This window comes from Dendrobium catenatum, unplaced genomic scaffold (assembly GCF_001605985.2).
Source record: "Dendrobium catenatum unplaced genomic scaffold, ASM160598v2 fragScaff_scaffold_34, whole genome shotgun sequence".
NCBI lineage: Eukaryota > Viridiplantae > Streptophyta > Magnoliopsida > Asparagales > Orchidaceae > Dendrobium > Dendrobium catenatum.
Window position 1 is genome coordinate 298,005 of NW_021318496.1, and position 13,201 is coordinate 311,205.

General features: G+C 34.6%; 1 protein-coding gene and 1 non-coding gene across 2 annotated transcripts; both read right to left on the bottom strand.

Moving 5' to 3' along the window:
- Nucleotides 1-5,882: 5,882 nt before the first annotated feature.
- LOC110099652 (protein BZR1 homolog 1) lies at nt 5,883-8,168 on the bottom strand. The gene is made up of 2 exons (XM_020826867.2): nt 7,754-8,168; nt 5,883-6,838 (listed from the first exon to the last, which is right to left on the bottom strand). The coding sequence occupies exons 1-2, from the start codon at nt 7,970-7,972 to the stop codon at nt 6,134-6,136; spliced, it is 924 nt and encodes a 307-aa protein (XP_020682526.1). The 5' UTR covers nt 7,973-8,168; the 3' UTR covers nt 5,883-6,133.
- Nucleotides 8,169-11,745: 3,577 nt separating this feature from the next.
- On the bottom strand, nt 11,746-11,817 carry TRNAD-GUC. Its single transcript has one exon. It is a non-coding gene; the product is annotated as a tRNA-Asp (tRNA).
- Nucleotides 11,818-13,201: the final 1,384 nt, after the last annotated feature.

Below are 13,201 nucleotides of genomic sequence, written 5' to 3' on the forward strand. Positions count from 1 at the left end.
TAGCTCTCCCAAATATTCTAATCGAATAATTTATAGTACTCATTCTTACTCTCCTCATCGCTACTGCAAATTTCATATGTATCGATTAAAGCTTGCAAATAAATATCAATTATATTTTCAAATGATTAGATTCTAAAATACTCGCAATTAAGAACATGGAAGGAGTAATGAAGCACATCTCGTGTGATATATTATATGGATTAATCAAATTCAATAAATATGAATTATGATTTATTATTTGATTGAATGATGTAAAATCATTTATATAAATACCCAATTTAATATTTTATGACTTTGCTGTGAAATCAGGATAAATATGATTGAAGTGCTTTGAAATATTACTATTCAGTAGTTTTTTTAGTAATTGCATGAAGTATATTTTCAATAAATCAATAATATTATGATGTTATCAATATCATAATAATTTGATCATTCTACAAATAAATCAGTTATTGTCTTTGAAATTTTAGAAATACATTAATGATTCACATATTGGATAATCAAGCATTATCCTAAGTTAAATTTAAATTAAGTAGATTGGTATTTATTTAAATTATATGTATTTAAATTTAAGTTTGTGTGGAGAAAATTTAATTTTTTAGTTACAAAGCTTTAAAAGTGAATTTAGTATCCAGATATTTTTACTATATATTACTGGGTTCTGCTCAAACGCACGTTAAAATATTTTTAATTTCTTGAGAACATATTATATTTATTTATTTATTTAGTGGTGGCAACCGTTACCAATGGGGTAGCAATGATAGTTGACGATTGTGGTTGTTGGCAATGGTCGCTCATGGCAGCGCTAGCAGTGGCTATCAGTGACGATGATGGTGGCTGGCGACCGACAGTGAAAATCATTTTTAAAAACATAAAAATTAACTAAAAGTTATTTTAGAGTTCTTTCCGATCTCTCATCCTCGAGTCCTCCTTCATGTAAAGAGTATGAATATATTTATATATTTTTAGAGCGAAATCTACATAAATGTAGTCATAATAGAAAATACTCGATCAGATGGCTCGTATTGATTATCTTGATTATAAACTTTTAGTATGTAAGTTAATTATTGATGTTAGAATTTAGAGATCTTAGGCTCGTTAGATTTATTTTGTCAATATGCTCAATTTTATTATGAGTAGGTAAAATTTGAAGGTCATTTGGTCCATCAATTAGTATCATAAAATTTTTAATTATGCTTCAAGTGCATAATCTAAGCTCATTCAGAGTCGAATCAAATCACTTTATATGTTGTTAGATGATGCGTCTTGAAAGTAAAAACATCAAGTATATAAGAAAAATGTAGAAACCAAATATGAGGGCTGATTTTTTTATTATCTCTTCAACAAATAATGAAAGATACAATTGATATACTATTCAAGAGGTAGATCGGCTCTACTTAAATAAACTTTTCTAATTGATTCCCCCTTAATTCCTCCTCCTTACATAATAAATAATAGATCCCCTAGGCCCCACAAGGTTATATCAATACTTCCTCCCCCCCTCCCCCCTAAGACTGATCACATTGTCCTCAAGGTTGAAGGATGGTATATGTCTCCTATCTCATATGGCTCTCATGTGCCTTTATATGCCTTTCTCGATAGTGCATCCACGACCTTGTTCTCCAGTCCTGGGTGATACTGGATCTCAAAATCATATCCAAGTAAATTGGATAACCACCTCTGGTGCTCCTTAGTCAACATCCTCTGCTCCAACCAAAACTTCGTACTCCGCTGGTCTATCCTAACTATAAAGTGTCACCCCAACATATAAGGTTGCCATTTTTGGATGGCTAAGACAATTGTCACCAATTCTCGCTCGTATATGTATTTGAGCCTCACCCTGGTCGTGAGCACCTGAATGAAATAGGCAATGAGTCGATGATCATGCATGAGTAATGGCCTTAGTCCGTATCCTGATGCATCTGTCTCCACCATAAAAGTTCTACTAAAGTCAGGAAGTGCTAAAACTAGCATGTTGTTCATCACTTGCTTCATTTGCTCAAAGGCATATATTGTTTCTTCGGGTGCGATTTTTTTTTGTTCGTACAATGCCCCACATGGCGCTTGTACAATGCCCCGCATGGCGCTTGTACAATGCCCCGCATGGCGCTTGTTCCCTAGTGCCATAGCGTTGATCAATAGAGAGCAGAGTGTTGTAGCTCTGTGTACGCCACAACACTACGAGTTTGAGCACCGCAAAATAATAATGACATAGGCTTAAACGCCGCAACGCTTCGAGGTGAACTGGACAGTGAGAGAGAACAGAGTTCTGTAATTATTTTGCCCCATTTTTTATAGAGGATTTGTTGGTGGGGTGTGACTTTGTGGGTTTTTCCCTATTTTTAGATTTTTTCACGTAAATCCTGATGTTCTTTTACTTTTACGTTCTTGTTTGTTTCATCGCGGTGTTTTATTTCCATCCCCAACAACACCATAGCATTGCATGTCTCTTTATTCCTGAGGAAGTTCATGCTGGTTGCTACATTGTAAAATAGAGGCAGTTGTATACTATTTTTTAGTAAATCCTGTCAAAATCATTTTCAGTTATATTTTTCGAAAACCGATTGATTTTTATAATAGATCTTCCATGCTTTTAAAGGTTCTAGTTGAATGCAATTATTTTTCATAGAATCCAAAATGATGTTTGAAGGTGATTTTGTTACATTATGATTAAGGCTTTTTTTGGGACGATTTTTTTACAATATTTTAAAGCAGCTTTTAGTACAAAAGTTAAATAGTTACTTTAATAAGTAATAAGAAAGTCGACCCAAACAGATACTAAGGCTTCTGTTGTGATAACTTTTTTACTATTTTAAAACAATTTTTAATAAAATTTTTTAAAAAGCAGGAAAAAAAACATTGATAAAAAACTATCTCTAACGAAGCTAAGTCTATGATTTTATATGAATCTAAATATTATTGTAAGAAAGCCATTATTATTTAAGTTGAGCGAGACAAAATCGAAGGTATAAATTAAATAACAATCCTATTTAAAAAAAAAAAAAGATTTGAGTAACATCTATTAAAGAAAAAAATGAATGAAAATAAATTTGACTAATTTAAAAGTACAATAACATATTCCGTTTAATGGCCTCTTAGAATTAGTGCCAGAGGATCCAGAAGGAAAACAAATAGACTTAAATTCACACGAATTTAAATCATTTAAATAATTTACTAAGAATAGTTCTAACAGTTCAAATAAATTCAAAAACAGATTCATAATGCCCATATCAAATAATTAAGATTAGGCTTATGATGATGATGAATGGAGCATGCATGCTACATTCAAATGCTCACCAAGTTCAAAAAACCGTGAACCATATGGGAGTTCACTAATTTTCTGCAGCTAGCTGATGCAAGCACTCAATTATTATGCAGCAGGAAGATGAAATATATCTGATATTCTCTTCACTTTATAATATGAGCTGACAAAAGTACATAAAGCATTCAAATTCATAAGAACAGTAGATCGGCATTTCATCTAACTTTGTTTCAATCAGATGTAATATAAAGGATCCATCGCAATGATGCATTCAATACAAAATGCCAAGCATGCAAGTCCAAAGACATGTGGGTCTCATATTGGTACTGCTGCGCACAGCTATATAAATAAGCTTAGAGCACTTGCTACTGTGGTCCGAATATTATGAATCTCCAAGACAGCTTATGTGAATCTGCAGAGTTCTAAGTGCTCTTTTGGTTGCTTGAAATATAGATATTTGAAAATTTGCAAAATTGTGTGGTTATGCATCATCATTGATTTTAAACTTGACAAATTGATCAAAATTTCTTTAAAAAGGGTAAGTATTTTATTTCAATGAGTAGAAAAATTGAAGGTCCTACGAGCTATTTGTTAGACCGGCCCTTATTGGACCGGTCTAACCGGCCCTTGGCAAGGGGCTGGTTCATGTTTACCAGAGGCGGAACATATATAGTCCGACATATTGAATTTGCGGCCCAATCATTTGGGTGGGTCCCACCCATTAAATCGATTAGGTAGGAATAGGGGTGTCAATTTTTGACACTACCCGAAACACGACCCGAACCCGACCCGGATAAATCCGGGTTAGGGTCAACCCGAACCCGAAATGGGTCGGGTTCAGGTTCAACAAATCAACCCGTTTTAAAAATCGGGTCGGGTTCGGGTTGACCCAGCAACCCGAAATTGACATGAAAACTCCTATTTGACTCGGAAACCCGAGATTGACCCGTTTTTGACTAATTTTGACCCGAAAATCGAAGATTGACCCAATTTTTGACCCAAATTTACCAATTTTAGGTCAACATCGGGTCATTCGTGTCGGGTCGGGTTGCCTTGACCCGAATCGGGTTGGGTTCGTGTCCGAAAACCTGGCCCATTTTTAAAAACGGGTCGGGTTCGGGTTGACCCGAATAGTGACGGGTCAGTTCCGGGATCGACCTGAACCCGACCCGTTGACCCAAATTGACACCCCTAGGTAGGAAGGGAGGTGGCGGCTAGACCTAAAGAGGTGATTGTATTTTTTTTTTTTTTAATAGTTAATTTTTCTAAGGAGGTGATTGTATGCTTTAAGTATGAAGAGGGGATTAGGGTTAGGATTATGCAAATTATTCTTGTTGTTCTTATTTTTGGAGTTTGGTGTCTTGAGCTCTAGCGATGTCTAGGGATTGGGAGAGAGATCCTCCTCTCGAATTGAGGATCAATTGTATCTTGCTTTTATTTCTTCCATTAGTTTGATTTCTTCAATAAAAACTACTGTTTTACTTGTTTTTCCCATCTAATTTGTGGATCATTCTTGCAGTTTTTGTCTCTCTTGCTAGAGCTTACTTGAGATATTCAAGTACTTCCTAGCACAACTTCTGCAGGAGATTTGTCAGGCTTACAATAAACAAGTTCTGTAATGCTCGTGAGCAAATGCTTTTGTTGACCTTGTGTTTTAGTCACTAATTAATTTATCAGTATAAGAAGTACTAATTTCATTTTATCTAGAAATCATTTCTAATAGCAAACATGCTCTTTCAATTGATGATTACTGATAATTTTTTGTTCTCCTGAAAATTCGTAGGTATGCTTAGTGAAAAGAAGTTGAAAGCAGAAGGCAGGGATATTTTGATTTATGGAGCATTATTTGTACACTATAGCGCAAGCCGGACACAGATTCTCTGCCATGTTTTGAAAGCTTGTTTGATCTTTAGGGTACTTGCTGGTAACTTTTTTGCTCCAATGGAGGTCCCTTTTCTACTTGAGAAGACCCTTTCTATGGACCCATATATGCATATTTTTAGTAGATAAACCTATCATTTTTTAGTGATCTGGAAGAAGCATTAAGCTTTGCTCACAACTCACATGAGCAAAGGGCCCCTGACTTTCTAGTGGCCCTAGCACAACTTTATCTCACATCTTTTACTAATGGTTTTTTTCCTTTTTATTCAAGAAAAAAAATATATCAACATATGTTATTTTCCATTAAAAGATGTTTTGAGAGTATAAATAGACCTTTATTATTTGCTTTCCTTGTATTTGTGAGTATCTGATCCTGATCATTTACTAGAAGGGAACTATGTAAGCCTGTGAAAAGAAAGAATAATGTTCTTATTTGATTGTATTCAGCTTTGATAATTAGCTAGAATTTTACTTCGGCTTCGTTTGGGACGGTTTTTTTACTGCTTCTTAAAGCAGCTTTTTAGTAAAAAAATAAAAGTTTTATACTGAAAACCCACTTGAAGAAGCATTAAGAAAGCGGTTCAAAACGAAACTCTAGTTTTTACAATTGTATTTAGCTCGACACTAAAAAAAGGAGCTGAAACACAGATAATATTAACAGTGGGAAATCAGGGATAAACTGTACCTCCCCGCAGCTTTCAAAGCCAGGGACATTTTGATACTAAACAATACCAGACGATGGATGAACCAGTAATAAGATTAGCTGATGAAATGGATGAGATGAAAATGTCTTACAAGATATCCTGAAACCCATAGCACCTGCCATTTACAAAGCTTTCAGCATGGATAGAAAATGTCACCAAATTAGCTAGAAGTAGGGTGAAAATTTCAGAGAGACCAGAAAGTAACTTAGGCTGCTCATGACATGAGAGAGATCCAAAATGCTGAAACCAAGAAGCCAATACTGTGATCACAAATAAATGAATTTTCTCATTTGCCCAAACCCAATGTTAGTTCCAGGTCCTCCACTGTCCCAACCTCATGAATTCTTTCCCCTTCCCATGGCTTCACCCACCTGTTCTCAAATTCGAACTCGGTGGCGCCCATCCCCCTCTCTGTAACCCCTCCTGCACCCACCGCAGAATCCGGCGTTGGAGCTGCTCGATTGATCAGGTTGAAAGTGGGAGATGCCGGAGCAGTGTTGTGGAAGTTTACCCACCGCCCAGAATCCACAACCGATACATCAGATTCATCACACTCAGGTATGGTTGCTGGGTGCAGGTGGCGGCGGCTGCGAGTTGGGCTGGTCGGGGCTGAGGCTGCAACGAGAGGGTGATTCCTGCAGGCGGTGTAGTCCCAGTTAGGCTTTCTGAGCTTAGGAGGCCGGGAAGAAGTAGGGGAGGAGAGAGGAGGAGTCACCGGCGCGCTGTTGGAGATGCGGAGTGGAGGGAGAGAGGAGAGGTTTCGGAGAAAGGGGAGGAGATGGGAAGGATTGAAGCTTGGATTATCAGTATTTTCATGCCTAGTTGGGCTTGGGAAAGATGAGGATGCAGGGCTGGCATGGTAGGAAGGCACAGGACTGGTGAAGACTGAGGATGGTGGACTAAGGTGGTATGGAGAAGAGCATGGGCTAATGTTGGTGGATGGGGCACCAGTGGCAACGGCCTCTAGAGGTGGCAGAGGTGGCTTGTTTCCCTGCATTTGAAGTAATTGAGAATTCTAATTCAGTAGCATTTCAGTTTATGATTTTGCTGATATTTAGTAAAGCAGTGGTGTTTGATTCAATACTATGTGTTTTTTTAAGGAAAAAAAACTCAAATTCATGAGCAACATAGAGTTTGGAAGTGGAAATAATTCTTCATAATAGAGTTAAAAGGCTTTGTTTGGATCAAGGAAAGTGAAAGAAATGAAATGAAATCTGAACAATTCGTTGGCTGATAATAATCTGCAGCCATTCTTGTGAGCTTTTTATCCTTTTTTTAATTTTTCATCTCCTTCACTGTCTGGTCTATGAAGTATTTCCTTTCAAAGATGCCCGCCTGAATTCTCTCCAATTCTCGCACATCTTCACTCGCTGGGTTTCTATTTTATTTTATTTTTTTAATATTCTTCTAAAGCTTATTGAAGGAAAGCAGAAAAACCATTCACAAAATCAGCCATAACCATGGATTAAAGAAAAGAAACAAAACCAATAAAACAAGCAGAAAAGGCTCGAATATCCACATTAAACAAGCAGATCAAATTATCCAAGGATAAGAGCCAAAGGAGCAGGACGTGCCGTAGTTCTTTTTGTATAGCTAAAGATCGGAAATTCATTAAAGAACCCAAAAACAGGCAAGCAAAAATCAGATCTTTCTCAAAGATATCGCAATAACAATGCGAGTTCAGTGACTAGAGATTGGACAGGAACCATAAGAAGAAGAAGAAGACGAAACTCCGGGGGAAATTAACGGAATCAAAAGAGCAAACAGATCAGGAATCCAGGTTCATCAATAGCACAATCCAAGGAAAAAAAATCCAAAACTCAAAGAAAAAAAATACGCTAGATCCGATCAAGAGCATCGCCAAAAATCCAGATCCGATTCAACCCAAAAAAAAAAAAAATCAGACCTTTCGGTATGTTGTACCATCTTCCTCGACGATCCAGCCGGCCTCGACGCACAGAGCCTTCAGGACCTCGTTGTTGTCGCAGTGCTTCGGAAGCTTATAGTTTCCGAGAGTTCTCAACCCTGTGAAAATCTTCGCAGCGATGGCTCTCCTCCTCCTCTCTCTCCTCTTATTGTTCTCCCTCTCCTTCCAAGTCGGCAGTCTCCCGCCTCCAGAAGTCATTCTCTCTCTCTCTCTCTCTCTCTCTCTAAGAAGCACTCTTCAGTCTTCTTCCCCTTTCTCCTTCTCTTTAGACAGAAAAGAACGGAACTTTGATAGATCCTCCTCCTGCTTTCTTCTTCTCGGCTTCTATTTCTTCATCTAGCTTCCAAGCTTGGGTAATGAAGGGCCGGTTCTGACCTACGAAGGTTTCAGTATTAAGAAATGGCCGAGGAGGTATTAGAGGGGGGAAGTGTGCTTAGATTAATGATAATTACTTTAATTAAGAAGGATACTTATTCTTCCGTTGACCAATGGCCGTCCCGTTCCGTGACAAGAGAGGCAGGCGGTGGCAGATTGGTTCGTACGGTCTGCGGGGTTTTCATAGGATGGAGGTCGGCACGTGGCTGTTGTCTTTTGGCAAGTTTTTGCGTTCGGTGATTGGTTAATCGATTATTACAGTACTCACTTCCCTAAATTAATTTGCATATAAATGTTCTTTGACTATGTTGAATAAGAAATTTATATAAATGTGTTCATTTATAATAAAAAATTTGCAAATTTTAAAATTTAAAGCATTTGAGTAATTAAGTCAGATACTTCAATAATTGATTCACAATTCTTTTTTTTTTTTTTTGATATTTTTTTTCTCATTTTACTGTCATGGAGAACCGTTGTTTAGCTTGGTCGGATAGTACGGTTGGGAACCATCAAACCGTGTTCAATTTCCCTCTAGCGGCAGCAGTCTCTGAAGTGGGGCCCAATCATGTGCGGGTCGGGAGGTTTCTGGGGTGGATGCCTCTTCTAGATTAGTCTAGAATTAGTCATGCCGTCAAGCGCCCTTAAATATTGTTAAGTAAAAAAATTACTACCAAAAAATCATGCCGCCAAGACCAGGTGGTTCCGTGGTAGGTGGGTGGATACCCCATTCCAAAAAAAATGTACTTTCATGAATAATTTTAGTCAAAAATTATATTAATTCAATTTTGGACTAATTTTTTTATACATATACATACATTACTTAGATGATGTGATTTTATTTATTCAAATCTATAGAGCCCAATCTTCAATAAATTCAGCTCATTAATTGACTAATCAAGTTTAATCCATTCTAAACTAAAAACCAATCTGATTTCAAAATCAAATTTTGAATATCTTTTAGGCTTCATTTGGGATAGCTTTTTTACTATTTTTTAAAACAATTTTTTAGTATAAAATTTTCTTAAACTATAATTTTTCGTAATTGAAATTTGTTTTAAAAAACAGGAAAAAAGTTGTCTCAAACAAAGTCTTAGACTTCGTTTTGAATGACTTTCTAATTGTTTCTTAAAGCAACTTTCTAGCACAAAATTAAAAATTTGGTGCTCAAAAGTTGCTTTAGAACCAACTAGAAAGTCGTCCCAAATATAGCCTTAATATTCTTGCCAAACTGTCTTATGGCCCTGCATAAATATACCATCAAGCATATCACCACCCATGTAACAGAGAAATTATTCTGTGCAGATTCCAGACCATTCAGAAGTGAATTGCAGGGCGCTACCAAGCACTAGTACCCAGCAAACAAGTGATGTGACTGTTGTGATTCGCCTCCGAAACGGCGTCTGGAATCTACACAGAATAATTAATCCATCTAACAAATAATGAGTGAGAGAAAAAAAAAATTAAAATTGAGAAAAAAATATGTCAATATATTTGACCCAAAATGCATCAAGATGGACCTCAAAGCCATCTTATTTGTATTGAAATAATATAATTTTAGATATCATATACAACACTAATCTCAACGTAAATTATATAATTTTGCAATACATTCTGATGAATTTTAAGTCAAAATGTCCTAACACAATTTTTCCCCCTCAAAATATACTTTGCATGCTACTATTATTGCTTACTCCTTATATTCTATTTCTAATTAAAAATGAAATATTTGAAAGCTAGAGTTTTTAAATTCTCTGAAATAGTAGCTAGATGGAAGGAATAATTTTTGTCAGTGGGGCTGCATTTTATTAAATATATTATATAATCTAATTATTATTATTATTATTAAATTTATAGAGTTAAAGCTTGTTCTCATTAAATATTTATAAGATATGATTGAGACCTTATAGTAGTTATAAATAAAGGTTGAGATATTTAATGATGATTATTTTTGTGGATAATGAGATATTTCATTGACAAAACAAAATTCATTAATTGTTGAAGAGAGTAAATCATCAGTTAATCCATCATGGGAAACACTTTATAGTCGATAAGGCATATATAATGCACCAAAATTTCAATTTCATTATATATTAAGGAGCCATTAAAGTTTTATTTGAGATAATTTTCATACTGTTTCTTGAAATAATTTTTTAATTTTGATACTAAAAATTAATTTAAGAAACAATAAAAAAACTGTCCCAAATGAAACTTAAAACTATATCTTAATGCAAAAAAATATGAGCTATCTTATCATCTATGAGAATATCAGTCAACGTATATGAACCTTTAAGGTGCTGTTTGATTAGCTGAAAAAAAAGAATGTAATATAAAAAAATACAATGTCAATTAAATGTTGTGCAAAAAGAATACAGATCAGCATAGATAAAATAAATACAACTTAATGTTTTTTTTTTTTATTGGATTGAAGTAAAGTGAAAGTAGTGTAAAATCTAAAAATGATGCGGCGGTAGGCGACAATGGTGGAGGTGGCAGTAGCAACTACCGACAGTGGGTGATTATTGAAGGTGCCAATAGTGGTAGCGGTGGGAGTCAGTGGTGGCCGGTGGCAGTCTATTGTGATAGCGTACGGCGGTGGGTGTTGATTGTGCACAACAACAATGAAAATTAATTTATGATGTATCTGAAAATAGTTCAAATTTGAGAATTTCTAAATACATTAAAAATAATCTTATGAATTTCAAATATATTAAAAATTTACAATACATTTATTTTACTTCATTCAATTCGAACATTCTTAAAACTCCCACATCTTTAGACAATTTTTCGTCAAATCGAATAGCCCCTAAGAGAGTTATAACGTATATAAATATTATTTTAAAATATAATTTTATTTTAATGATTTAATTACAACAAAAGCTAAGAAAAATAATTCATCTTATTTTAAGAATTGACTTTCTATTTAAAATTCCTATTCCTCTTAATAAGATCAAAAAATTCAAAAATTATCCTGTGAGTATTAACATCTCAGTAAAGAAATGCAGTTCCTCTGCTGGAAGCTCGGAGGGGGAAGGAAAAATTATTAGGTGCGGAGTGTGCACCGTCTGCACAAACATCAAGTACTGGCATCTAACGCGGAATAAAACTTGTGCGAACGATTCTCCCCATCCACACTCCGCACCTAATAATCTCTCTAGAGGAAGATTGGGGTGCTAAACAAAAAGCACGAAGAAAAGGTCAAATTTTAGAAAGAATCGGGTTTTAAACAATATTATGTAAAAGAGCATAATTAAAAAAAATTTAAAAAGCATCAAATACGCTGAAAATTTTTTTTTTCTGTCCACTCTCTCCCTCTTTTTCTCTTCCCCGTCCTCTATTCCCTCACTTTTTCTCTCTCATGGAAAATACGCCAATGAGATTGACATATTTAGAATGCGTTCAAAAATTTGGCGCATTTGAAATTTTTAAGGCCCTAAGGGAAGGAAGCGTACAATCATTAGAATGAGTATTTCCGCTCATTTGCTGCTTTTTAATTTTTTTTTAATTATGTTCTTTTTACATAATGTTGTTTAAAATCTGCTTCTTTTTAAATTTTGGCCCGAAGAAAATCCCCAAATTATCACAAAAAAAAAAAAGAACGCCGTTGCCGGGGATCGAACCCGGGTCACCCGCGTGACAGGCGGGAATACTCACCACTATACTACAACGACTTTGCTGCAGTGCTATCGTAACGATAATATTTACTATTTATCGACGTCATTATTTATAAATTATGAAAATTCGAACAAAATTTGCGTGCTTTAATAGACATTTAATTATTGATATTTTTTTTATCATCTATTTGATGACACCATAATGCATATAATAATTAAGATTATGATGACACCCTCTTTTTTTAATATATTCTAATTCTTATAAAATATTAAGTGATTTATAATTCTAGTAAAACAAATTTGAATAGAGAAAATTTCACGTATTTTTTTATCCTTCTGTTATATTTACTTCGGATTTTTATAAAAATTATCTTAGAATTTTTTAAGATTTATGTGCAAATCTTCTTGTAGCATGTTTTTCATTTTTTTTTTTAATTTGAGATTTATAATAAAGAATAATAACTTGTACTATTTTACAAAAACTAATCTCTTCTTTATTCTTGGACCTTTTGAAATCTTCAAATAGGAGTGGAAATGAGTCGTCGAGTCAACTTTGTTGTACGTCGAAATATTCACGGCAGTAAAGAGATGTATAGTGTAGCGTCCTAATTTTATACAGAGATCTAGCACACATAAATAAAAGAGAGAGGGTAAAATAATTATAGGAGATACAAAAATTTTTACACATAAAATACTAAATAAAAAAAATCATGGGACCTAGCCAGTTAAAATGATTCCTCTAGTGATTGTAATTGGTTATAAATTAATGGTGTCCTGAAGATAGAATTAAGCAATTTGACTATAAGCTTGTCATATTTTGAGATTATTTGATTATTCAATTAATATTTTTAAGCTTCCGAATTTGCTTTGCTCAGTTGATTTGGGCCCATTTGTGCTTGAATTGGGCCATTTTTGTGTCATGGGGTTCATCTCATTGATACATTCAATTTGACAACAAGTTTGCTAAAATCAGAATTTGAATTGTCCCAACTTTAATTTTGAAAGTTTACAATTAGGATATACATCAAGATTCACACCCAATTAAAGCAATTTTTAGTGTCACATCAATCCTAATTAAGCTAGACTAATTTAATTCTTACAAAGCTCGAACTCAAGCTCATTTGCTTAGCTTGAACTCGGCTCGCTTGGAAATTGTCAGGCTCAAGCTCATTTGGAAAGCTCAAACTTGACTTGAGGAATAATTAAACATATTTGATATAATTATAATTATAATTATAATATTCTGAAATTAAATTTGAAATGTGCATTAATTTAAACGAGTAGCTTGACATGCTTACGAGCCAAATAATATTGAGCTTAATGCTTAAGATCGTGTAATATATACTAAATATTTTTATAAGTTTATACTAGAGCACGTAAGCTATTAGAAATATAAGAGCTCGAGTATAGGCTCAAGCTCAAACTTGTAGCTTTATAAACT